Raw genomic sequence first — 26,108 nt, 5'->3', positions numbered from 1 at the left:
TCCATTTTATGTTGGCTGCCAGTCTCCTCTCATCCTCATTCTTCGCTACTTTTATTTCTTTTCTACTTTTATTTCTTTTCTTACATCCCTTCTGTCATAAGCACCCTTTTTCTGCTTCATCTTACGCTCCATTGGTCTCGTCATCCAGGGAGCTCTGGCTTTGTTTGTCCTACTTTTCCTCCTCATGGGAAGGTAACTCGATGGTACCCAAACCATCTCCTCTTTAAAGGCAGCCCATTGTTCCGTTACAGTTTTGCCTGCCAATCTTTGATTCCAAACGCCTCGACCAGATCCGTTCTCACCCCATTGAAATTGGCCCTCCCTCAATTCATTATTTTTACTCTGGATTACTCCTTGTCCTTTTCCATCATATCATAAGGTTTAGGTTAGCTATAATCACTGTCCCCTAAATGTTCCCCTACGGACACTTGATCCACCTCATTCCCCAGAATCAGATCCAGCAATGCCTCATTCCTCGTTGAGAGAGAGACATACTGATCTAGAAAATTCTCCTGAACACATTTCATAAACTCTTCTCCCTCTGCCCTTTACACTATGACTATCCCAGTCTATATTAGGATAATTAAAATCCCCCATTATAACTACTCTATAGTTTTTCACCTCTCTAATTTCCTTGTAAATTTGTTCCTCTATATCTTTCCAACTAGTTGGCCTATAGAATACACTCAGTATTGTGTTGGTACCTCTAGTGTTTCTTAGCTCTAACCAAATAGATTCTGTCCTGGACCCCTCTGGGACACCCTCTCTCTCTAGCACTGCAATATTCTCCTTAATAAGTACTGCTAGCCCTCCTTCTTTCTTTCCTTCCCTATCTTTCCTGAACACCTTGTATCCAGGAGTATTGAGTATCCAGTCCTGTCCTTTTTTGATCAGATCTCCATTATTGTCACAACATTCCCCCTAGCCTACAGGTCAACAGCCTTATTTACAACACTTTACGCATTCACATACTGTACTGTAAACTTAATTTAGACCTTATTGCATTCCCTCTTATTCTGACCCTACCTAATGCCTTACCATAGCGCTATCTGTCTCTCCCAGTCCTTTGTGCACCTTGTTTTATCTTTCTAATGTTACATCCTGATTCCCATGCCCCTGCCAAGTTTGTTTAAACTCTCAATAGACTGGCAAACCACTCCAAGCAACCACAGATATGCTGGCAGTTTCACATGACTGGGAGCAGAGGTGGAAGAGCAGGCCCCATTCACATCAGTGGAACTGAGCTTCATTAAATTAATTGTACATGAAGTGACAACCCCTATATTGCACCTGCCAAGAAAGAACACAGGTATCTTTATATTTAATAATTCAGACAAACATAATTGCTCATTAAACCCAAATTTCATAACTTTACTTAAACAGAATGCAATTTGTTAAGGTCATCTGAGAATTATCTGGTTGATTTCTAACCGTTTCACCACCATCTTCAGTGCCCTGTATGATCCTTTAATGAGGATGAGCGCCTCCTGCCTTGAGCCATACTGTGGGGAGCCATTGATGTTTACAATCTCATCGCCAACCTGCAGTTTCTTTGACAAAGCAGCTTTGCCTCCATCCTCAATCTGAAAGTATATTTAAAAATGCAAATGAGTGCTACAATTTTCAAAAGCAATAAAATTAGACAAGAGTGGAGCTGGAGCGGAGTAATTTTTAACATTGGTTAACATGACATCAATTAGCATTTTCCAAATGGTTTAACGGATAATTATACCACCTGGTACTGACCCATACTGTCAAGGAAGGTCACAGATTCAATCTTAGGGAGTGCAGTTGTCTGCTGACTAGGCAATCCAATTAGGGTATCCAACCATTTTCATGCTTACCTACATTATACCATTTCTACAACATCCACCTTTGTGACCTGATGAAGATTGGCAATTCAGTTTATCCTTGAAAATATTCTGTTCCTTTCAACACCGTGATCACTCTTTGTCTCTTTCAGCATGTTCATCATTGCTGTTCCTTTCCCTTCTTTTTGGTGACCATATGTGCCAAACCCATTTTCAATAATCTTCTCTAGCCAATCAAATAGCATTTTGTGCAATCACCTTCTCTACCATGCACTCTTAATCTCTCTCTCCAGCAGCATTGGGTATTTATCCTCAGTTCAACACTAATTTTAGTCTCATCTGTTGCTTTTGTTACCAGTATTGTATTGGTACCTCTATTGTTTCTTAGCTCTAACCAAACAGATTCTGTCTTTTACCCCTCTGGGACATCCTCTCTCTCTAGCACTGTAATATTCTCCTGAATAAGTACTACTAGCCCTCCTTCTTTCTTTCTTCATGAACACCTTGTATCCAGGAGTATTGAGTATCCAGTCCTGTCCTTTTTTTATCTAGATCTCCGTTATTGTGACAAAAACAAAACTCCAGCAACTGCTTGAAGACAGTGTCCCACCCACCCCCATCTCTCTTTGATGTCCCTTTATTCTGACCCACCTCTTCTTCTAACCCCAATGTTCCAGATATCAAATTGCTGGATTTTCATCATCTCATCTGAAACTTTCCTTTGACTCTGAATGATCTATTCTTTGCAAGGGCCTTTCGCTTTATCCCCCATGTTTCCCACCTCAACAAATTCTAAGCTCAGCATGATGCTTTTTTGGTTAAATAATTCCCTTCACAAATCTAGTTCTTTTTTTTTGATCCTCTTGGACCCCTTTCAGTGGCCTCCTGCCTTCGGTAAACATCAGACCATTGTGGTGGCAGTATGGCGCCCATCACTAAATCACTCCTTGGCCAGACCCTTTACACCTCTAGCACTTTCTCCTCCTTTGAGCAGCTCACCTTGTTTCACCCACTCACCTCTCATTCAAAATCCTCATCCACTACCGCTATCCCAAGTATGATAAATATTCTGTCACTGAGATATCTTAACTGCTTTCCTCCCTCAACTTCTGCACTGAATGACTTCTCATCCTCGGCAATTTCAACCTTCATCAAAATTAATCATGTTCTCTCTCCTCTGAGTTCACTGCCCTCTTATCCTCTCTAAGTCTCTCCCTCGATGTAAACACCCAAATACATGGTCACAGCCACCACCCCCACCTTGTCATCTCATGGCCTTGCTACTTCCATCGTATCAATCAGATAAGGTCATCTCTGGTCACTTCCTTGTATCACTCTCCACCTACATCCCTCTTCCACACTCCAACCCTCCCTCCTTCTGTATTCATCCCTGGAAAAAAAACTATCCCCCAATTCACTTAAGAACACAAGAAATAGGAGCAGGAGTAGGCCATATGACCCCCCTCGAGCCTGCTCCACCATTCAATATGATCACAACTGAACTTCTGCCACAACTCCACTTTCTCGCCCGCTCCCCATATCCTTTGATTTCCTGAGAGATCAAAAATCTATCTATCCCAGCCTTGAATATGATCAACAAGGGAGGATCCTCAACCCTCTAGGCCAGAGAATTCCAAAGATTCAGAACACTTTGAATGAAGAGATTCTCATTTCAGTTCTAAATGATCGACCATCTATCCTGAGACTGCACCCCCTTGTTTGATTCCCCAACCAGGGGGAAAAAACCTCAGTGTCTACCCTGTCAAGCCCTTCAGAAACTTGCATGTGTCAATAAGATCGCCTCGCAGTCTTCTAAACTCCAGACAGCATAGGCCCGATTTAATTAATCTCTCATCATTGGACAACCCTCCCATCCCAGGCACCAATCTGGTGAACCTTTGCTGTACCACCTCCAAGGCAAGTATATCCTTCCTTAGATATGGAGACTAAAACTGCGCACAGTACTCCAAGTGTGGTCTCACCAAAGCCCTGTACAACTGTAGCAAGACATCTTTATTCTTGTACGCCAATCCCCTTGCAGTAAAGGCCAACATGGAATTTGCCTTCATAATTGTACCTGCATGCTAACATTCTCTGCTCCTTGTATAAGTACACCCAAGTGTCTTTGAACATCAATATTTACAAGTTTAACGCCTTTAAAAAAAAAATCTGCTTTTCTATTCTTACCACCAAAGCGAATAACCTCATACTTCCCCACATTATAATCCATCTACCACCTTGTTGCCCATTCACTTAACCTTTCTATATCTCTTTGCAGCCTCTTTATTTCCTCCTTGCAGTTTACAATCCCACCTAGTTTTGTACCATCAGCAAACTGGAGCCTCTCAGTCTCTTCCTCTAAGTCATTAACGTAGATTGTGAATAGCCGAGGTTCCAGCACTGATCACTGTGGCACTCCAACAGTTATAACCTGCTAACTTGAAAATTCCCCATTTATCCCTACTTTCTGCTTCCTGTCAGTTAACCAATTCCCTATCCATGCTAATATATTATCCCCAACTCCATGAGCCCTTATCTTGCATATTAACCTTTTGTGTGACACATTATAGAATCCTTATGGAATTCCTAGTATACGACATCTACTGGTTCCCCTTTATTTACCCAACTAGTTACATCCTCAAAAACTCCAATAAATTTGTCAAACAGGATTTTCTGTTTTGTAAAAGCATTTTAACTTTCTCTGATCAAACTATGATTTTCTAAGTGCATTGTTAAGACTTCCTTAATAATAGATTCCAGTATTCTCCCGATGACTGATGTCAGGCAACATAGCCATAGTTCCCTCTTTTCTCTCTCCCTGCTTTCTTGAATAACAGTGTTACATTTGGCAACTTCCAATCTGCTGGGACCATTCTAGAATCTAGGGAATTTTGGAAAATCATAACCAGCACACCCACTAATCACTGCAGCTACCTCTTTTAAAACCTTAGGATGTAGGCTATCAGGTCCTGAGGATTTGTCAGGGTTTAGTCCCTTAAGTTTCTCCAATATGTTTTCTCTGCTAATATTAATTACCGTACATGAAGTCCCACAGCATCAGGTCAAAAAGCGGGCAAGGAAACCTTCTGCTAATTACTACCTATCGCTCTCCTGCAGCTGATGAATCACTGCTCCTCCATGTGGAACACCACTTGGAAGAAGCACTGAGGTGGCAAGGGCACAGAATGTACTCTGGCGTGGGAGACTTCAATGTCCAGCCCAATAGTGGCTCAGTAGCACCATTATTGACTGAACTGGCCAAATCCTGAAGGGCATATCTGCAGACTGGGTCTGTGGCAAGTAGTCAGAGAACCAACAAGAGGGGAAAAACCTACCTGACCATGTCCTCACAAATCTACCTGTCACAGATGCAGATGGCATGACCACTGCACAGTCTTTGTGGAGACGAAGTCCCATCTTTACTCTGAGGACACCCTCCATTGTGTTGTGTGGCACTACAACTGTGTAAGTGGGATAGACTCAGAAAAGATCCAGCAGCTCAAACCTGGGCATCCATGAGATGCTATGGGCCATCAGCAGCAAAATTATATTTAAGCACACTCTGTAACCTCATGGCCCAACATATCCCTCACTCCACCATTACCATCAAGCCAGGGGATCAACCCTGGGTTCAATGAGGTATGCAGGAAAGAATGCCAAGAGCAGGACCATGTATACCTAAAAATGAGGTGCCAACCTGGTGAAACTACAATGGAGGTCCACACACGTGCTAAACAGCACAAGTAATATGCTACAGATAGAGCTAAGCAATCGCACAATCAACGGATCCAATCAAAGTTCTACAGTCCTGCTACATCCAGTTGTGAATGGTAGTGGATAATTGAACAACTAACCAGAGGAGGAGGCTCCAAGAACATTCCCATCCTTAATGAGGGAGGAGCCCAGCACATCAGTGCAAAGACAAGCATTTGCAACCATCTTCAGCCAGAAGTGCCAAGCGGATGATCCGTCTTGGCTTCCTCCTGAGGTCCCCACTATCACAGATGCCAGTCTTCAGACAATTCGATTCACTCCACGTGATATCAAGAAATAGCTGAAGCCACTGGGTGCAGCAAAGGCTATGGCCCCAACAACATCCCGGCAGCAGTACTGAAGACTTGCACTCCAGAACTAGACACTACCTTAGCCAAGTGTTTCAGTACAGAAAAACAGGCAACTACCCAAACATGTGGAAAACTGCCCAGATATGTCCTGTTCACAAAAAGCAGAAAAATCCAATATGACCAATTACCGTCCCAACAATCTACCCTCAGTCATCAAAGTGATGGAAGGTATTGTCAACAGTGCTATCAAATGGCACTTACTCAGCAATAACCTGCACACTGATGCTCAGTTTGGGTTCCACCAGGGCCACAGCTCCTGACCTCATTACAGTCTTGATCCAAACATGGACAAAAGCGCTGAATTCAAAGAGGTGAGGTGAGAGTGACTGCCCTTGACATCAAGGCAGCATTTGACTGAGTGTGGCATCAAGGAGCTCAGCAAAAGTGAAGTCAATGGGAATCAGGGGAAAAACTCTCCATTGATTGGAGTCATACCAAGCACAAAGGAAGATGGTTGTGGTTGTTGGAGGCCAATCATCTTAGCCCCAGGACATTACTGCAGGAGTTCCTCAGGGTAGTGTCCTCAGCCCAACCATCTTCAGCTGCTTCATCAAAAACCTTCCCTCCAACGTACAATCAGAATGGGGATGTTCACTGATGATTGTCGTGTTCATTACCATTCGCAACTTCTCAGATACTAAAGCAGTCCATGTCCGCATACAGCAAGACCTGGACAACATTCAGGCTTGGGTTGATAAATGGCAAGTGACATTTGTGCCACAGAAGTGGCAGGCAATGACCTTCTCCAACAAGAGAGAATCTAACTATCTCACATTGGCATTCACTGAATCCCCCACCAGCAACATCCTGGGGAGTTACCATTGACCAGAAACATAACTGGAGTAGTCATATAGATACTGTGGCTACAAGAACAGGTCAGAGGCTGGGAAAGCTGCAGCGAGTAACTTGCCTTCTGCATCCCCAAAAGCCTGTCCACCATCTACATGGCACAAGTGAGGAATGTGATGGAATACTCTCCATTTGCCTGGATGAGTGCAGCTCCAACAACACTCAAGAAGCTGGACACCATCCAGGACAAAGCAGCCTTCTTGATCGGCACCCTATCCACAACCTTAAACATACACTCCCTCCACCACCAACACATAGTGGCAGCAGTACTTACCATCTTCAAGATGCACTGCAACAACTCGTCAACAGCACTTTCTAAACCCGCAACCTTTACCACCTAGGAGGACAAATGCAACAGAGGCATGGAAACACCACCACTTGCAAGTTCCCCTCCAAGTCACTCATCATCCTGACTTGGAATTATATCACCATTCACTGTCGTTGGGTCAAAATCCTAGAACTCCCTTCCTAACAGCACTGTTGGTGTACCTATACCCCAAGGACTGCAGCGGTTCAAGCCATCAGCTCACCGCCACCTTCTCAAGGGCAATAAATTCTGGCCTTGCCAGCGACACCCACATCTCAAGAATGAATAACAAAGGTTTCTTATTCTTATTACCCTCTTGATTACCCTCTATTTCTGGTATCCAATTTGTGTCTTCTACTGTAAAGACACACAAAATATTTGTTCAACGTCTCTGCCATTTCCTCATTCGCCATGATAATTTCTCCTACCTCTAAGGGACCAGCATTTACTTTAGCTACTCTCCTTTTTATATGCTTATAAAATCTTGACAAACTTTTTTTATATTGGTGGCTAGTTTACTTTCATTTCCCCCCCTTTTTTATTAACTTTTTGGTCACACTCTTTGCTGGTACTTAAAAACACTCCCATTGCTCAGGCTTACTACTATTCATTGCAACATTATAAGCCACTTCTTTTAATCTAATACTATCTTTAAATTCCCTAGCAAGCCATGGATGGATCATTCTTGCTGAGTTTTTTTTTAATGGAATGTATTTGTGTTGATCATTTTGAATTGTTTCCGACTATTCATTTACCACCATAACATTTAGTCCACTTATCCAATCAACCTTGGCCAGCTCTCCCCTTTCACTTTCAAACTTAATATGGAATTCAATTCTACGTTGATCACAATTTCCCAGAGGATCATTTACTACAAGATTACTAATTAAACCTACCTCATTGCACAATACTAGATCAAAAATAGCTTTCTCCCGAGTTAGTTTCCACGAACAATATGTTGTGGAACCATAATGAAAGTATTCTACAAATTCATCTTCCAGACTACCTTTGAGAATTTGATTTATCCAGTCTATATAAAGATTAAAGTCCCCCACAATTATTACATTGCCTTTGTTACAAGCTCCAATTATTTATTTATTAAATTTGTTTCACAGAATGTGGACGTCGTTGGCAAGGCCAGCATTTGTTGCCCATCCCTAATTGCCCTCGAGAAGATAATTATGAGCTGCCTTCTTGAACTGCTGCAGTCCAGCTGACAACACCTTCCATCACTTTACTGACGATCGAGAGTAGACTGATGGGGCAGTCATTGGCTGGATTGGATTTGACCTGCTTTTTGTGGGCAGATGTTCTATCCTGTGGTATAACTATTGTTAGGGGACCTTTAAATTACACCCACTCGCATTTTCTGACCCTTTTTATTCCTAATATCCACCCTTACTGATTCTACTTCCTGATCTTCTAAGCAAAGATCCTTTCGCACTACTGTCCTTATGTCATCCTTCACTATCCAGGCTAGTCCTCCTCCTCCTTTTCCACTCTGTCTGTCTTTTCAAAATGTTGTGTACCCTGAATATTTATTCCCCAACTTTGGTCACCACGTAACCATATCTCTATAATTGCCATTAGATCAAAACAATTTATTTCTAATTGTGCCTCTAGTTCACCTATCTTACTGCAAATGCTTGGTGCATTCAGATGGAGACTTTACATTTTTTAACTACTATTCTTTGCATGGACCTCTTTCACTGATGCACTATTATCGTTCAACTCACTCTCCCTTCCTGTCCTACTCTGCTTGTCTTTACCCAAATCGCTACAATGCTCTCAGTATGCCTGATGCTGCTCCTGGCGTGCTCTCCTACCATCCTTATTGAACCAGGGTTGATCGCCTGGCTTGATGGTAATTATAGCAAGGGATATGCTGTGCCATGAGATTACAGATTGTAGTTGAATATAATTCTGCTGCTGCTGATGGCCTACAGTGCCTCATTCTTGTGTGTAACATTAACCACACATTTTCCAAGAAAAGGCATATTTTGGCCAGAAGTTGCATTATTTCACCACACAGGAAGCTTCTATGCTTCTTTTTTGAAGGCATTTTACTGCTTTTACTGAGGCGCCTGAAAGTGCTTTTGCTTGACAGCTGACATTTCTTCAGCATTTGGTCCTGTAAAACACATGAGGGGAGGCACTTCTAAAAAGTTAAGAAAACTCAGGGTCAGCCTATTCTTCTCTTCTTCTTTGGCCTCCTTGTCTCGGGAGACAATGGGTAAGCGCCTGGAGTGGCTATAAAGGCCAATATTAGAGTGACAGACTCTTCCACAGGTGCTGCAGAAGAAATTGTTTGTCGGGGCTGTTACACAGTTGGCTCTCTCCTTGCACTTGTCTTTTTTCCTGCCAACTGCTAAGTCTCTTTGACTCGCCACACTTTAGCCCCGCCTTTATGGCTGCCCGCCAGCTCTGGCGATCGCTGGCAACTGACTCTCACGACTTGTGATCAATGTCACAGGACTTCATGTCGCGTTTGCAGACGTCTTTAAAGCGGAGACATGGACGGCCAGTGGGTCTGATACCAGTGACGAGCTCGCTGTACAATGTGTCTTTGGGGATCCTGCCATCTTCTATGCGACTAACATGGCCAAGCCATCTCAAGCGCCGCTGGCTCAGTAGGGTGTATATGCTGGACATGTTGGCCGCCTGAGGACTTCTGTGTTGGAGATATGGTCCTGCCACCTGATGCCAAGGATTTTCCGGAGGCAGCGAAGATGGAATGAATTGAGACGTCGCTCTTAGCTGACATACGTTGTCCAGGCCTCACTGCCATAGAGCAAGGTACTGAGGACACAGGCTTGATACACTCGGACTTTTGTGTTCCATGTCAGTGCGCCATTTTCCCACACTCTCTTGGCCAGTCTGGACATAGCAGTGGAAGCCTTTCCCATGCGCTTGTTGATTTCTGCATCTAGAGACAGGTTACTGGTGATAGTTGAGCCTAGGTAGGTGAACTCTTGAACCACTTCCAGAGCGTGGTCGCCGATATTGATGGATGGAGCATTTCTGACGTCCTGTCCCATGATGTTTGTTTTCTTGAGGCTGATGGTTAGGCCAATTTCATTGCAGGCAGCCACAAACCTGTCGATGAGACTCTGCAGACACTCTTCAGTTAAAGCAGCATCGTCAGCAAAGAGGAGTTCCCTGATGAGGACTTTCCGTACTTTGGTCTTCACTCTTAGACGGGCAAGGTTGAACAACCTGCCCCCTGATCTTGTGTGGAGGAAAATTCCTTCTTCTGAAGACTTGAACGCATGTGACAGCAGCAGGGAGAAGAAAATCCCAAACAGTGTGGGTGCGAGAACACAGCCCTGTTTCACGCCACTCAGGATAGGAAAGGGCTCTGATGAGGTGCTGCTATGCTGAATTGTGCCTTTCATATTGTCATGGTCAGGGTCAGCCTATTAAATTTGTAAATAACCAGTCAATCTCCCATGGCATTGCATGGAGTTGGGGTGAGGGGGGTGGGGTGGGGTAGGGTGGGAGGGGTGGCAGGGAAGTCGAAGACCAAGTTTTTAATGTTAAGCAGGAGTAGAAGCCATGGGTATAAATTGTTAAGGGTGCACAGATGTGAATCAGTTTAATTTTAAAGTCATAAATTATGTCCTTATTTTTATATAAGACAAATCAATGGACAAATGTAATCATGTTATTGCGATAAATGTAATTTATATAAAAACTCAATTCGAAAATAAGAAATTTCAGCTACTGCGGGGAAAAATGGCAGAAGACAAAAAAATTTTTAAAAATCATTCCCTCCAGAATGTCGTTCACTCACAAACAGGACCCTCATCATCCATGGCCTTAGACTGGATGATTGCATAGTCTGAAACTCAGCTCTTGGATGGAGACACCTTGCACATTACCAAAGGGTCCCCCACATTCTGATATGTTCTACCACCTGCCAACCAAACAGCTATGGTGGTGGTGTGGACCTCATTATCTAAAACACACCTTGGTCTCCCTCCACTTCTCTCGTCACCATACTAAGTAAAGTTCAGCAAACTTATGAAATGTCATCGACATGAAACATTAACTCTGTTTCTCACTCCACAGATAGTGCCAGACCTGCTGAATATTTCCTGCACTTTCTATTTTTCTCAGTAAACTGATGCCTAGCTTAAGGCATCAGAATTATGAAACCTGGTTGAAAGCCTGGGTTTGTTTATTCTGGACAAGAGCATGCTCAGGGGAAATACTATCCTCGTATTCAAGGGAACAGAAAGGCTGAACCCTGGTAATATGTTTTACTGTTTGTCACAACTCCACAACTAGGCTCAAGCTTAGAAGGAGGAAAGTACACAGGCTAATGACTGAGGGTGAAAAATGTGTTGGACATTTATCCAGGGAGGCAGATAGTGTGGAAAATGTTGAGAATTGGACAGATATTTGAGGGAGTGAATGATTAAGTATTATTTTTGGAACCAACCAGATAAACTGCAAACATTTTTCTAGTCCTGTACTTTCCCATTTATAAAGATGTAGATATTCTAATCCAGGTTTATAGGGAGTGTAAAGGCCTTTGGCAAACTCATTACCAGTTTTTTTCACCCTCAAATACACTTTATCTGCTTGCCCTGTGCCTATTAATCCAACAGGGTATTTCAACATTGTGTGATTTTCCACTATTTATCTGGGAACCTAAATATATTATTGGAAAAAACAGAAAAGTAGAAATTGGCACAGGGTCCAGCTGATAACAGGCAGATCCAGACCAACAAGATATCCAGTTATTATACTGACAGTGCTGCCATTGGCCCAGTATCAGCTGTACTGCTATAATATCTATGACTCTCTGAAATGTACAATATCTCATCAGAGATACTTATATCATTTAAAGGGCCCTTACCATTGAAAATGGTGTAGCTTTTCAGCCATACTTATCAACTTTGGGTTGGAAAAAACTCATGTCAATTTCCAATTTCTCAGTTCAAGTGTAATCTAGTGAAATCTGCTATGTTGATCTTTTACTACTATTTATGTTTTGCTTTTAATAAACATGATTCATTGGTTGTAGTCGAAACAACAAAGTACAATAGTGGTCACTTGTCATTATCCAAAGACTATGAGGATATGGGAGAGCATGTGCTGGTTCCACTGAGCAAATTAGTCACAATGGATTCTGTTTAATCCTGGGTACTCTTATTTAACTAGGATATTGTGTGTAGAGTCACTTTGATTTAAATAAAGCAAGGAAATCAATTTATACCACCATCTCTCGACCCCTCCAATTGCTTCTAATTTGCAAAACTGCTTGCCTGAAATCCAGTACTGGATCAGCAGAAATTTCTTCCAATTAAATACTGGGAAGGCCTGGAGTCCCCACTCCATTCCCTAGCCACCAACTCCATTCATCACCCCAGCTACTGACTGAAGCTGAACCAGACTGTTCACAATCTCTGTGTCCTATTTGACCCTGAGTTGAGCTTCAGACCCCAATTCTCTCCATGACAAAGATCATCTACTTCCACCTCATAACATCGCTCATCTCCCCCACCACCCCATCTGCTGCTGAAACCCTCATCCGTGCTTTGTTACCTCTGAATTCGACTCTTCCAAGGCTCTCCTGGCTGGCCTCCCACCTTACGCCCTCTGTAAACTTGAGCTCATTCAAAGCTCTGCTGCCCATACCTTAACTTGCACCAAGTTCCACTCACCAATCACCTCTATGCTTGCTGACCTATATTGAGTACCGGTCTGGGCCATGCCTCAATTTTAAAATTCTCATTCTTTTTTTCAAATCCTTCCATGGCCTCGCCACTCTGAGAACCCTCTGAGAACTCTGCATTCCCCCAATTCTGGTCTTTTGTGCATCCCCAATTTCCTTTGGCTCCGCCATTGGTATTTGTGCCTTCAACTGCCTTGACCCTAAGCTCTGCTTGGTGGTTAGCATAAGTAGTATATCTGGTGGGCCCCAAATATCATAACAAAGAACCCCAACATCAATGACTGCCTTTGTCTCAGGTAGGCCGGGCTTGTTGCCAAAACCTGACAACCGGCTGCCTATATGTCCCTTGCAGCAACATACATGACCTCAAATTTACACAGGTTGCAAAGCGAGAGGCTGACAAGGAGAGCATTGGAATAGTCGAATCGAGAGCTAAGAAAGGTAGGGAGGGTTGCAGCAACAGTTGAGCAGAGGCAGGGGCCAAAACAGGCAGTCTTGGCAATGGAGGTAAGATGGAGTCAAAAGCTCAGTTCAGGGTCATATAGGATGCCTTTCTTCTTTGGCCTCCTTATCTCGAGAGACAATGGGTAAGCGCCTGGAGGTGGTCAGTGGGGTGTGGAGCAGTGCCTGGAGTAGCTATAAAGGCCAATTCTAGAGTGACAGGCTCTTCCACAGGTGCTGCAGAAAAATGTGTTTGTCGGGGCTGTTACACAGTTGGCTCTCCCCTTGCGCCTCTGTCTTTTTTCCTGCCAACTGCTAAGTCTCTTCGACTCGCCACACTTTAGCTCCGCCTTTATGGCTGCCCGCCAGCTCTGGCAAATGCTGGCAACTGACTCCCACGACTTGTGATCAATATCACAGGACTTCATGTCGCGTTTGCAGACGTCTTTAAAGCGGAGACATGGACGGCCGGTGGGTCTGATACCAGTGGCAAGCTCGCTGTGCAATGTGTCTTTGGGGATCCTGCCATCTTCCATGCGGCTCACATGGCCAAGCCATCTCAAGCGCCGCTGACTCAGTAGTGTGTATAAGCTGGGGATGTTGGCCGCCTCGAGGACTTCTGTGTTGGAGATACAGTCCTGCCACCTGATGCCAAGTATTCTCCGGAGGCAGCGAAGATGGAATGAATTGAGACGTCACTCTTGGCTGATATACGTTGTCCAGGCCTCGCTGCCATAGAACAAGGTACTGAGGACACAGGCTTGATACACTCGGACTTTTGTGTTCCGTGTCAGTGCGCCATTTTCCCACACTCTCTTGGCCAGTCTGGACATAGCAGTGGAAGCCTTTCCCAAGCGTTTCTTGATTTCTGCATCTAGAGACAGGTTACTGGTGATAGTTGAGCCTAGGTAGGTGAACTCTTGAACCACTTCCAGAGCGTGGTCGCCAATATTGTTGGATGGAGCATTTCTGACGTCCTGCCCCATGATGTTCGTTTTCTAGGACACCAAGGCTGTGAATAGTCCTATTGGTTCTCAGTAGCCAGAGACAGCAACAAAATCAGTGCCTCGTGAACAGAGTTGGTGGGTGACAGCCAAAGATCATGGCATTTTTTCCCCAATATTGGAGGAAAATTCTGCTCACCACTTCCGGATGCCAGACAAGCAGCGTGACAAATCACAGGCAGCGAAGTGGTGAGTTGGACCTAATTGTCATCGATGCACATGCAGGATAACTCCCACTGCACCCACCTGCCAATTCAAAATTTCACAGCTTCAGGCACACAGAAGCAGGTTGTTCTAGCACTGGAATTGGATTTGGGAAAGCAGATCATCACAAGATCAGTCAACCAGTTTAAAGGTTTTGGACTCCCAAAAGTTTCATACAAGTCACTTCTTATGCAACAGAAATTATCTTTGGTTTGCTCGTACTTGATACTATGAAAAAAAAAGGTTTCCAAGTGCTCCTTCCCTCTTCAAAACATCAACGGTCTCCCTTTAACACAAAATGTAAAGGTGTAGATTCTGGACTAACCCTTCCCTTTGCGCAGAATTAAAAGGCTTTTGACATCTGGCGACAATTAGGAAGAGTTGTAATGACCCACTCTACTGTTCAGTTGAAATCAGCGCTTTGGAGAAATTGAACCTCGGACCGTGTTTTTCTGTGTATTACTCAGTGAGTGGTTATATGGCGGTGGGGTGAACGGGTTAATCAGCAACAATTGCACATATTCCTTGCCACAAGTAAAAGCAGCGAGGTGGCTGCTCTCTGAACCACAGTCCTGTTGTGCATTTTATTTGCCGCATGCGGAGCCTGTGCAGTTTCTGCAATAACCGAGTACAAGAGCTGCGGGCGCATTTCGCTGGTGGAAGACTGTTAATCATCTACCCAAATAATACCATCAGTCCTCCGGCTCCTGCCGGTGCTTCTCTGCTCTCCGTGCTCCAAAACATTTTCAGTGCCTACAGGGGACGAAGCACCAACCCAAGGTGGAAAACAACCCCTTTGCAATAACTCCAACAAAATCCACACTATTTTAAAATGCAGAAAAGCTGCACTTTTTAATGGGAACCATGTCCTTCAAACGCCCGCAGCACCTAGAGAAAAAGTGAGCCAAAAAAACCTGTAGCGTGGTCGTATTTTTCTTCAAAAAATAAGCTTTCCCACCATATCCTTAAAAGTACATACTTTCTGCCAGCATTACACAAGTTTTTTTTTCTCCTTTTCAATGTGATTTAAACTGCATTCCCCAGGCTACTGCTGGGAAGATACGAATTGCTGTGCACGCTTACCATTTAAGACGGCAATTATTTAATGTACATTTTACAATTCGATTTGAACTTTTTATTTTTGGATTTTTTTCTCTCTTTCTACTCTGAAATGGATCATCTTTACCAAAACACGAACAATGTCGGGGCGAACTTCTTTGCCACTTTTTGCAGCAGTAATGGACATTGTCTCTGGTTGGGGTTTTGGGGGGGGGGGGGGGGGGGAAAGAGGAGAGAAGTTTCTTAAAGTTTTACCTTTGAGATGGTGAGGGGCTCGCCATGTTCCAGCCCCCCTTTAAGGGTGAAGCCCCATGGAGCTCCTCCTTGTAGTTGCACATGAACATATTGGTAGATGCTGACTGTTTCTTTGCTGCGCTCCATAATCTTTGATTACTCGCAGTTCCATCACATTCCCATTGATTTTTTTTCTTCTTCCCACTAACTGCTACAGTACATCCATTGCGGAAATGACATTGACACACAGCTTCCCCCGCCCCCCGGGGCCAGGCCACCTCTTGGATTGACATCTAATCCAGCCAATCATCTCTTCCCCGCAAAGTGTGAGACCCAAACCAACACAGCGCAAGGGCGGGACTTGGGAATTTGGGACCTCACTGCTGGTTCTTCAAGAGTTAGTGTGTGGTTTTAACCCATTACATTTTTTGTAATCCCAAAGAAATCTGGGAAGTAATCGGTTTCAAATATTTATCATTCTTGCAACGTAGTATTCCAAATCTCATATCAAAGTTTATAAATGATAAAACTTTTCTCTCTCTGAATTGTGTTCTAACTTTGAATTTTCTTCTCCAATTATTACCTATGTTTTTTCATGGAATCACACAGCACAGAAAGAAGCCTTTCAGCCCATTGTGTCTGTTCTGGCTCTTAGAAATGGCGATCCAACTAGCTCCACAATCCTGCAATTATTTCCCCTTCAAGTATATATCCAATTCCCTTTATGGTTAAATGGGCAAACAACAATTCTCCCTTATTTCACTCAACAGTTCATTTTTCTATAGCCCAGATGGGGATGAGGGGGGCAACAAAAGTGAACTCAATTCTGTTTTCATCCACAACAGTCTGTTCCAACAACACTCACTAGAAAACAAATAGAATTGAGGATGCTTGGCTGCTTTTTCTCCTTCGTAGCTCAGGGTGGAATCTGGGGTAACTGGATGATACGTTCATCTGCTGAGCTATTAGGGAAGCATAAAATGAAGGAAGCTTCTGGCAGTTTCACTACCAGTAAGTGCTGGGGGAAAAGTTGCCCTCCTCCCATTTCTCTTTGCTCCCGAGAGGTTGCAGCTGATAGGAGATCCCAGTAATTTCCACCTCCAAGGCAACAACTTAAATGTTTCAATATTTACAGGAGTTTCTGGGTTTAGCCTGATCTATGCAGCAGGGGAAGCAAGTAGGCAGTGACGGAAATGTAGACATCTATATAATGGAAATTGGTGCCATTGTGAATTTATTGTATCTGAGTGCCAGATCTCTACTTCAAAGGGCAAATCTATTGCAGTTAGAACAACAGTAGTTTCAAATTCAATAGCTCATTTCCAAAACTAAATGTCCATGAGCTAAGAAAGAGGAAAAAGCAGTCAGCCAACATTCCCACCATGAATGCAAATATGGAACAAAGTGGAATGATGGACTCTTGAGAAATCAGAGTTTGGGAGTCAGGAGAAGGTTCAGAGAAATGGATAGTGATGAACATGACATAATTAACCTGGTAATAAGAAAAATTATGTAAAGTATTAGTAGATTGTGGTTTACACCCATTTTGTTGGTTAATAAATTACAGGTTAGTAAAGTAACTATTTAGCTGAGGAAATAAATCAATTAGCATTTGAAGAGTCGTGGACTGGTCACTAAACTGCTATTGATGTGTTTGATGCACAAAATCTGTAGGCCCATTAGATTTTCTTTATGCATACCATTTTACATTGGTTGATAATGCTGGAAACACGGCAGGTCAATTGGCATTTGTGGAGAAAATTGACAGCTTAATAATGTTTCAGTTGTTTACCCTTCGAGCAGCATTTTCTGTTTTTGTGCCAGATTTTCAGCATCTGCAGTTTTTTTTTTGCTTTTTACTTGATTTACAATAAGGAAATACTGTCCCATATGCCAACTTATTTATTTATTTTCAACATGTATCTTCTTTATATTCCATACTGTTTAAGGAGAAACAGTTCTGCAACATCTTATATCACAGGACTTGGAGCATCTGCTGTGCATTGCAGCAACAGACAGTGCTTCGTATACAATTGTTTGAAAGTCTTGGTTTGTGGCTTCATTTTGAGCCACTGGAACCTCCTTGGAGGACAGATGTATCTGTAAAGATAAGAAATCAAAAAGCTGAGGGCTGGAGGCAATAGAGATAGAGAGTAACTTGGATATTTATGAAGAGGTGAGTGGGTAGTTGATTCTGAAGCATGTGAAGAAGTTGAGAATAGGGCATAAAGGGCTGGTAAAAAAATAAAAATACCAGGAATGCTGAAAATCTAAATAAAAATAGAAGAGGCCAAATAGTTTGAAAGGTTAATCGGATAGGAGGGTTGGAGTGAAAAGCATAGGGAGGGAAGAATTAGGATAGGCAGAAAACAAACTAATGATGAGTTGATACCATTTCCTAATATTTTCCTAAGAAAGGAAATCTCCAGGCCTAAATGCTGCCCCCTGGCAGAGTGCCATCTGATTTCCCTTTATACTACATGGTTCCTGCCAATAATTAAAGTTCCATGGCAAATCTATGTGATGGATTCAATGGAAAATGTTACTGATGGCTTATGGTGTCAAATCCATCATTTGGGTCTTGCTATAGGCAGACTAACATCATAGCCTACCCATATAGACCAGAAATTTGCTTTTGATATTCCTGGTTATATATAACTCCCGCAAAAAACAGAGATTTTGCACTAACTTGCAAACACAATTTTTCTATTGTTGCTGTTTCAGTCTCCACAGTATAAAAGGGAGATTTGGTGCTGATGGAACCAGTACAATTGCTGCAAATGGAAGAAGGTACAACTTGTTAATTTTGAGCCATCTATGGCAGCCCATTCTGACACCAGTATACCTTACAATTCATCCAGGAGGATTTCAATTTCCCATGCAGCACTTAATGGAAAGAAGAACTTGCATTTATGTAGTGCCTTTCACATCTTCAGAGTGTCACAAAGTGCTTTACAATCAATTGGGGCTAAATTCAATAGTCCCCAAAAAGGGCATGGGGCTCGCAATGGGCGAACTTCGTGCTGCCTGCTCATTATAATGATTTTGGAGTTCAGCCAGCACTAACTGCATTCTTCATTATCTGTACTTTGGCTCCTTCAGCCAACAGTTCCAGGCTCCTCCATCATCATCCCTGAGGTACATCCTGTCCCACTAGTAGGTTAGGACTACCAGAGGTATATCACCAGAGTGATATACAGTCACGTGGAAGTGGACCTAGGAGTCCTCAACATTGACACTTGACTCATGAAGTCTCACGGCATCAGGTCAAACATGGGCAAGAAAACTTCCTGCTCATTACCACCTAGCACCCTCCTCTGTTGAACACCACTTGGCAGAAGCACTGAGGGTAGCAAGGGCACAGAATGTACTCTGGGATGTGGGACTTCAATGTCCATCACCAAAAGTGGTTTGGTAGCACCATTACTGATCAAACTGGCCAAGTTGTGAAGGACATAGCTGCCAGATGGGGCATGGGGCAGGTGATGAGAAAACCAACATGAGGGAAGATCCTTCTTGGCCTCATCCTCACCAATCTACCTGTCACAAATGGATCTGTTCACGGCAGTATTGGTAGGAGTGACCAACACAGAGTCCATGTGGAAATGCAGTCCTGTCTTCACACCGAGGACACCCTCCATTGCATGGTGCTAAATGGGATAAATGTGGATAGATTCAAACACATTTAGCAACTCAAAACTAGGCTTCCAGGAGATGCTGTGGGCCATCAGTAGCAGCTGAATTGTATTCCACCACAATCTGCGGCCTTATGACCCAACATGTCCCTCATTCTATCAAGCTAGGGGACCAACCCTGGTTCAATGAGGAGTGTAGAACGGCCTGCCAGAAGCAACACCAGGCATACCTAAAAATGAGATGTCAACCTGGTGAAGCTAAAACACAGAACTACATGCATGCTAAACAGCAAAAGTAGCAAACTATAGAGAGAGTTAATTGATCCCACAACCAGTGGATCAGATCAATGCACTGCGGCCCTGCCACATCCAGTCATTAATGGTGGTGGACAATTAAACAATTAACCTGAGGAGGAGGCTCCACAAACATCCCCATCCTCAGTGATGGGGGAAGCCCAGCACATCAGTACAAAAGATAAGGCTGAAGCAGTCACAACCATCTTCAGCCAGAAGTACCACGTGGATGATACATCTTGACCTCCTACCATCATAAATGCCAGTTCTCTCCAGTCCTCCAAAGGAATCCATTTCCACAATTTTAAAACACAAGTCTTCACAAAATATTTTTAAAAATCGAAATACTGTCATAACAGTATTCTGTGGTGGGTGACTTACGTTCTGACCCCCCAAGGCCCTTTCACCACCTACAAGGCACAAGTCAGGAGTGTTATGGAATACTCTCTACTTGCCTGGATGAGTGCAGCTCTAACAACACTCATGGTGCTTGACACCATCCAGGAAAAACAGGCCATTTGATTGGCACCGCATCCATCCCCTTAAACATTCACTCCCTCCACCATCAGTGCATTATGGCTACAATATGTATTGTCTACAAAATGCACTTCATCCAACTCACCAAGGCTTGTTTGGTAGCACCTTCCAAACCCATAACCTCTACTTTTAACTGAATATCAATTGTGTTTAATTCTGTGCAGGTGGCAGGCTTTAATTAGGGTTTCACTTGAGCACACATAAAGAGGCACTTACTGAAACTGTGGTGTAGTTGAGTTAGAAGCTGTATGCATGTACTGTTTTATTCCATAAATAAATGTTAGACGAAGTAAAGATTGGCTCCAGTGTGATCCTTCATCAACATGCTTTCTGGTGTCTACCACCTAGAAGAACAAGAACAGCAAATATCACCACCTCCAAGTTCTCCTCCAAGTCACATACCATCCTTATTTGGAAGTATTACATCAATCTTTCATTGACACTAGGTCAAAATCCTGGAACACCTTACCTAACAGTACAGTGGAAGCAACTTCACTATACAGCCTGCAGTGATTCAAAAAGGTGGCATACCACCACCTTCTCAAGGGCAATTGGGATGGGCAATAAATGCTGGCCTTGCCAGGGATGCTCACATGAATAAATAAAATGAATAAATAAAAAAAATCAACAGATAGCCCAAAATCATAACTTCCTGGCATCACTTAAAGCTAGCCTGCACTGCTTAAAGCTAGCCTGCACCTCTTAAGGGGAGGTGCATTGTGGCTGGAGCAGTGCTGGGAGCAATGTTCCCTGTAATTATTTTCTTTGAGTGTGCATTCCCTTTAAATTCTTCTGCGTGGCAGTGCATGCATGATAATTTAAAGGAGCTGATATGTGCGCAGTCTGCAGTGCAGGCTAGCTTTAAGTGATGCCAGGAAGTTATGATCTTTTAAGTTGCTGAGGGAACATTGGCTGAGAGTTGTGCAAAAAGCGTATCTACCCTGGGAAACATTGAGCAGACTCCAAGGCTTTCGGGTGCTGTAATGGAGGCTTTGATGGAAAAGGTGAATAGGACAGGCATCCTGTATCTGCAGGGGCAGGAGGCCCTCCAGATACGCTGCCAAAAGGCAATGGACGTAGATAGCTGTGAATGTCAATGCCAGGAATATGCCTCAAGGACCTGGATGCACTGCCATAAGATGTTCATGACCTCACACAAGTGGTCAAGATCAGTAACTGCATCTTCAAATGCCATACTCCATCAACTGAATCACTAGCCTCACACACTATTCAATTCATCACACATTCATCACTCACCTACCGACAATCTCTATTAATCAGGACTCATACCTAAAATGTATATGCTTCACCACATCCTCACACATTTAACGCTGCTGCAAGCCTCACACCCACATCGCATAGCTTGCTCACACTGCCAGCTATTAACCATGACAGCCACATCATACAAATAGATTGCACCACATTCACTGACAGACCTCCCTCCCTCTTGCAGGACAAGGTGGCAGCAGGAGCTAAATAAAGGAGGATAGGGATGCCTGCATGTCCTAACCCTGATGGAAGAGATGGTGCTGACCATCACTGGAGCAGCCATGACTGAGGCTGTTGCAAGTGGTGGCGCTGAAACCATCAAAGATGATGGTCTGCTCATACCTCATTCGTTTTCTCACATCCCACTTCCCCCTCATCCCATAATCTATTCTGATTTACAAGCTGCTATTATGTATGCATGCAGCTCTTACTTTACCCCACTCCCCTAACCATCACCTTATTTTTGGTGTCTTTTCCTTCCAAATACCCAAGAGATGAAACATAGCCAGGCAGTGGAGGAACACCAAGAAGAAAGTGATGATGAAGACACAGCACCATCACTTGATTTCACACTTGCAGCACTAGTTCAGGGATTGACACTATGTGTATGTTAAATGAAAAATTAGAGGCGGGGTCCGCACGTGGTGAGCCACCGGGTAGGAGTGGGCTGTAGACAGGACAGGGGTCAAGGGTAGCATAGGTGCCAGCTCACCATAGGCAATGTTGCACTCATGTTCTGCTGCAAAGGACTCAGAGGAGGCAGCCCAGAGGAATGCAGATATGCACAACAAAATGCTTGGTGCATTGGGAAGCCTGAAAGAAAGTCTACATTCAATGTCAAGGGTGCTTGGAACAGCTCAGTATCAACTTGGCGCAGGGATTTGCACAGAGCTTGAAGCCCATATTTTCCAGCATGAAAACGGTGGCCAACTCCATTCGCACACTTACGAATCAAACTATGATGCAGCGTCTGATGGTTGATGTTTCAGATTCCATTGCAGCAAAAGCAGCAGCCACTTGACGTCTGAGTGCTGCAGTGGAAGCTCAGACTGCTGTCATGCAAGGTCAGCTTGCTGTCATGCAGGCTCAGACTGCAGCCATCATGACTGTGGGTTACAGTTGTACAAAGGTGGCACAGCAATCCAGTAATCTGTCCTTCTACCGATTACTAGGATTGCTGAGGTGCCACCCCAGGAGGTTGCAGTGGCTCCTTGGAGCACAAACCTAGTGTCCTCCCTCAGGAAGATAGCATTTGTCCTCCCACCACTGCCTCTCTGCCAGTGCCCTTGCTGTTGCCTCTCAGCCAGCCAACCCAGACTGTGCCGTCCATGCCGAGATGGTGCAGTCTGAAGCCAGGCCTTCTAGGATAGAGCTGCTTGAGGTTGTTCTGCCAGGCCATCTGCAATTTCCCCACTGAAAGTCAACAGCCTTTCACCAGCCATGCTGCAGAGCACTGGAATGGGAGGAATTTGAAAAATAAATTTAAAATAGCAACACATGTGTTTTTAAAGACTGGTTTGAATTAGATCACAAATAACAATTGATAACCTTCAATGCTGTGCTTTGAGTGCTCAATTGTTTTCAATTGTTTTATGGGCGGCACAGTGGCGCAGTGGTTAGCACCGCAGCCTCACAGCTCCACGGACCCGGGTTCAATTCTGGGTACTGTCTGTGTGGAGTTTGCAAGTTCTCCCTGTGTCTGCGTGGGTTTCCTCCGGGTGCTCCGGTTTCCTCCCACAGCCAAAAAGGCTTGCAGGTGATAGGTAAATTGGCTGTTATAAATTGCCCCTAGTGTAGGTAGGTGGTAAGGCATATGGGATTACTGTAGGGTTAGTATAACTGGGTGGTTGTTGGTCGGCACAGACTCGGTGGGCTGAAGGGCCTGTTTCAGTGCTGTATCTCTAAAAAAAATACACCATGTCAGCAATCTCAGCCCTTAGAGTTGGTATCACAGTCTTGTTTAATGAACTGAATCTAATATTCACGTTACACTAGGACAGGCAAAGGGACAGGGCAGATAGGCACCAAGGGAATTAGTTGCAATATTGCATGATTTCATTTATAATTTGGTTTAGAACGTTTATTTTGTGGTGATTTTTATTTTTGCATTGTGGCCAAATGGTGGTCAGTGACAGAGGGAAGGCAAGGTGTAGGAGTGTTGATGAATAGGGAACGGAGGTTTAGGTTACTGGTAGTGACTATACTTCTGTAGGGCTGGTAACCTTTCAGTGTCTCATTCTTCACTTTTAAGTGGACAATGAATATTAGCAAGCTAACCAATGGGAAAGCCCACACAGCCAAACCTGATCCTGTTTTCACCTAGTGTGCATCCTTATGTTTTCCCAAAGTATGTCTGAATGCGAGCTGGAACCCTAAATGATTTTTAATTCCTTAACCTAGGGACACTGAAGCCCCTACTAGTGCCCTGGCTGAGCTCAACTAACTCAAATTTACAGAGCAGTGATCAAACCTGGGATCATGCTGATCTGCATGAGTCAGTAACACACCATCTGGTGTATTTACCTACAGAACTTGGGAAGTGGGTGGCAACTGGGGGGAGAGGCTATTTTTAAAAGAACTATGTTATTTTTAATAGCGAATCTAATGCCTCTCCAACCCAATTGTGCCTTGCTCCTTTCAGATGGTAGCACAGTCTATTGGATTACCGGCACCTGAGTTCACTTGGGGTAGTATAATTCTGCTTCCATAATTGTCTATGTAGCAAATTTTAAAACTCAACTGTGCCATTGGGCAAGGATATGAAATTGAAAGACAAGTCGCAAAGGGACTCCGGAGTACAAGTCTTCATGCTGGATGCAGACTGGTGGAGGTCAGAGATCAGATTGATCACTACTTCTTCCACTGGGTACAGTGGGGCAAGAAACACAACATAGGAGGAACTTGCAAAATAAATTTAAAATAGCAACACATGTATTTTTAAAGATTGGTTTGAATTAGATCACAAATAATAATTGTTAACCTTCAATGCTGTGCTTTGAGCGCTCAATTGTTTTCAATACACCATGTCAGCAATCTCAGCCCACTAAACCTTTTAGAGTTGGTATCAAAGTCTTGTTTAATGAACTGAATCTAACATTCACATTACACTTTATTGACAAATGCTATTGCTCAAAATGCATAAACGGAAAAAACACACACTTGTTCCAATTCATAGTGCTGCAGAGAAAAGGTGAAAATTATAATCCTATATTAAACACACATGCACACCCCTACAAACCAAATTGCCAATGACAGGAGCATCCTTGGGAAATACTCAAGGTTTCCCTCTAGACATGTTTATGACTCATTTTTCCTGTATTTAGTAAACTTTCCACTTCTTCTTTACAAACTCCTTGAACAGATGGTGATTTGGATGATGAGGTAATTATATGTGACACTTTTTATTATATGCCAGTGTTGAGTTGCAATTATACTGTTCATTCTGGGAAGATTTAGAAGTATATTTTCTCCAAGTTTTGCTGACCCATGGTTTTGGCCAAATCACAGGATATTGTAGTTTTACATGACTTGGCAAAGTAATGAAATTCAGGTTAACTAGGTTATAGTCCATAGCAATGTTGAACAAATAAATCTGCTCTACATGCTGGTTTTTGTACTTGTGCAGGAGTGCACATTTTACTTCTATCAAGAGTACATAGAATCATAGAAAATACAGCACAGAAAGAGGCCATTTGGCCCATCATGCCTGTGTCAGTTGTTCAAAAGAATTATATAATTAGTTCCATGCCCTTGCTCTTTCCCAATAGCCATGCAAATATTCCCCCTTCAAGTATTTAACTCCATTTTGAAAGAATCTGTTCCCACCACCTTTTCAGCCAGTGCATTCCAGATCATAACAACTTGCAGCATAATTTTATTTCCACCTCTGGTTCTTTTGCTAATTATCTTAAATTTGTGTCCTCTGGTACAGACCATTCTGCCACTGGAAATAGAGTAAATAAGGAGAAACTATCAAAACCGTTCATGATTTTGAACACTTCTATCAAATCTCTACTTAGCCTTCTCTGCTCTAAGGAAGACAACGCTAGTCACTCTAGTCTTTCATCCCTGGTACCATGCTAGTAAATATCTTCTGCACCCTTTCTAAGGCCTTGACATTTTTCCTAAAGACTGGTGTCCAGAATTGGCCACGATACTCCGCTTGGGGCATAACCAGAGTTATATAAAGGTTTAGCATACCTTCCTTGGTTTTGTACTCTATGGGGAGAGTTTTATGCTCTCCTCTGCAGCAGGTTTGGAGATGGGGAGAGCATAAAATCAGGTGGGATAGTGATGGGGGCGTCTGGGAGGGTTCCTGCCACCCATCCTGCCTTCACCAAAATTTAGTCTGGAGTGGGAAGGCCCGTGAACGGCCTTCCTGCCCCGCCGCCAATTGATGCCCTTAACTGGGCGATTAACCCCTAATGGAGGGCCTCTTCCTGTTGTAGCTGCAATTAGCCGTGTGGCAGGTGGCCCTGTTGCTGCATGGGAAGCACAGCACGGAAAACCGTGCAGGCTGCTTTCCGGTCCGGTGGAGGGGGCGGGGGGGGGGCCTTGTTAAAAGGAACTTAGTGCTGAACGAGGGACCTGGCTTCAGGTAAGTGGGGGGTCCGGCTGAGATCCACCCCCCCGGCCCTTGCTGTCAAGCCCCATCACC

At 43.6% G+C, this 26,108-nt stretch overlaps 1 protein-coding gene across 6 annotated transcripts in view; it reads right to left on the bottom strand.

Annotated features, from left to right (window-relative positions):
- LOC137377652 (protein Shroom4-like) overlaps window positions 1-26,108 on the bottom strand; it is a 214,923-nt gene that overhangs the window by 151,021 nt on the left and 37,794 nt on the right. For 3 of the 6 annotated variants that reach the window (XM_068047537.1, XM_068047536.1, XM_068047542.1), the window contains exons 1-2: window positions 15,738-15,949; window positions 1,432-1,583 (exon numbers count right to left, since the gene is read on the bottom strand). In XM_068047537.1, coding sequence (XP_067903638.1) covers window positions 1,432-1,583; window positions 15,738-15,863 — 278 coding nt within the window. In that variant the 5' untranslated portion in view covers window positions 15,864-15,949. Of the gene's footprint in view, window positions 1-1,431; window positions 1,584-15,737; window positions 15,950-20,398; window positions 20,527-26,108 lie in introns of those variants that run through there. The other 3 variants (XM_068047538.1, XM_068047539.1, XM_068047543.1) reach the window with 3 other exon arrangements.

This window comes from Heterodontus francisci, chromosome 15, assembly GCF_036365525.1.
Source record: "Heterodontus francisci isolate sHetFra1 chromosome 15, sHetFra1.hap1, whole genome shotgun sequence".
NCBI classification, from domain to species: Eukaryota; Metazoa; Chordata; class Chondrichthyes; order Heterodontiformes; family Heterodontidae; genus Heterodontus; species Heterodontus francisci.
The sequence above is the reverse complement of the archived record's forward strand: the minus strand, read 5'-3'. Positions and strand labels throughout refer to the sequence as shown.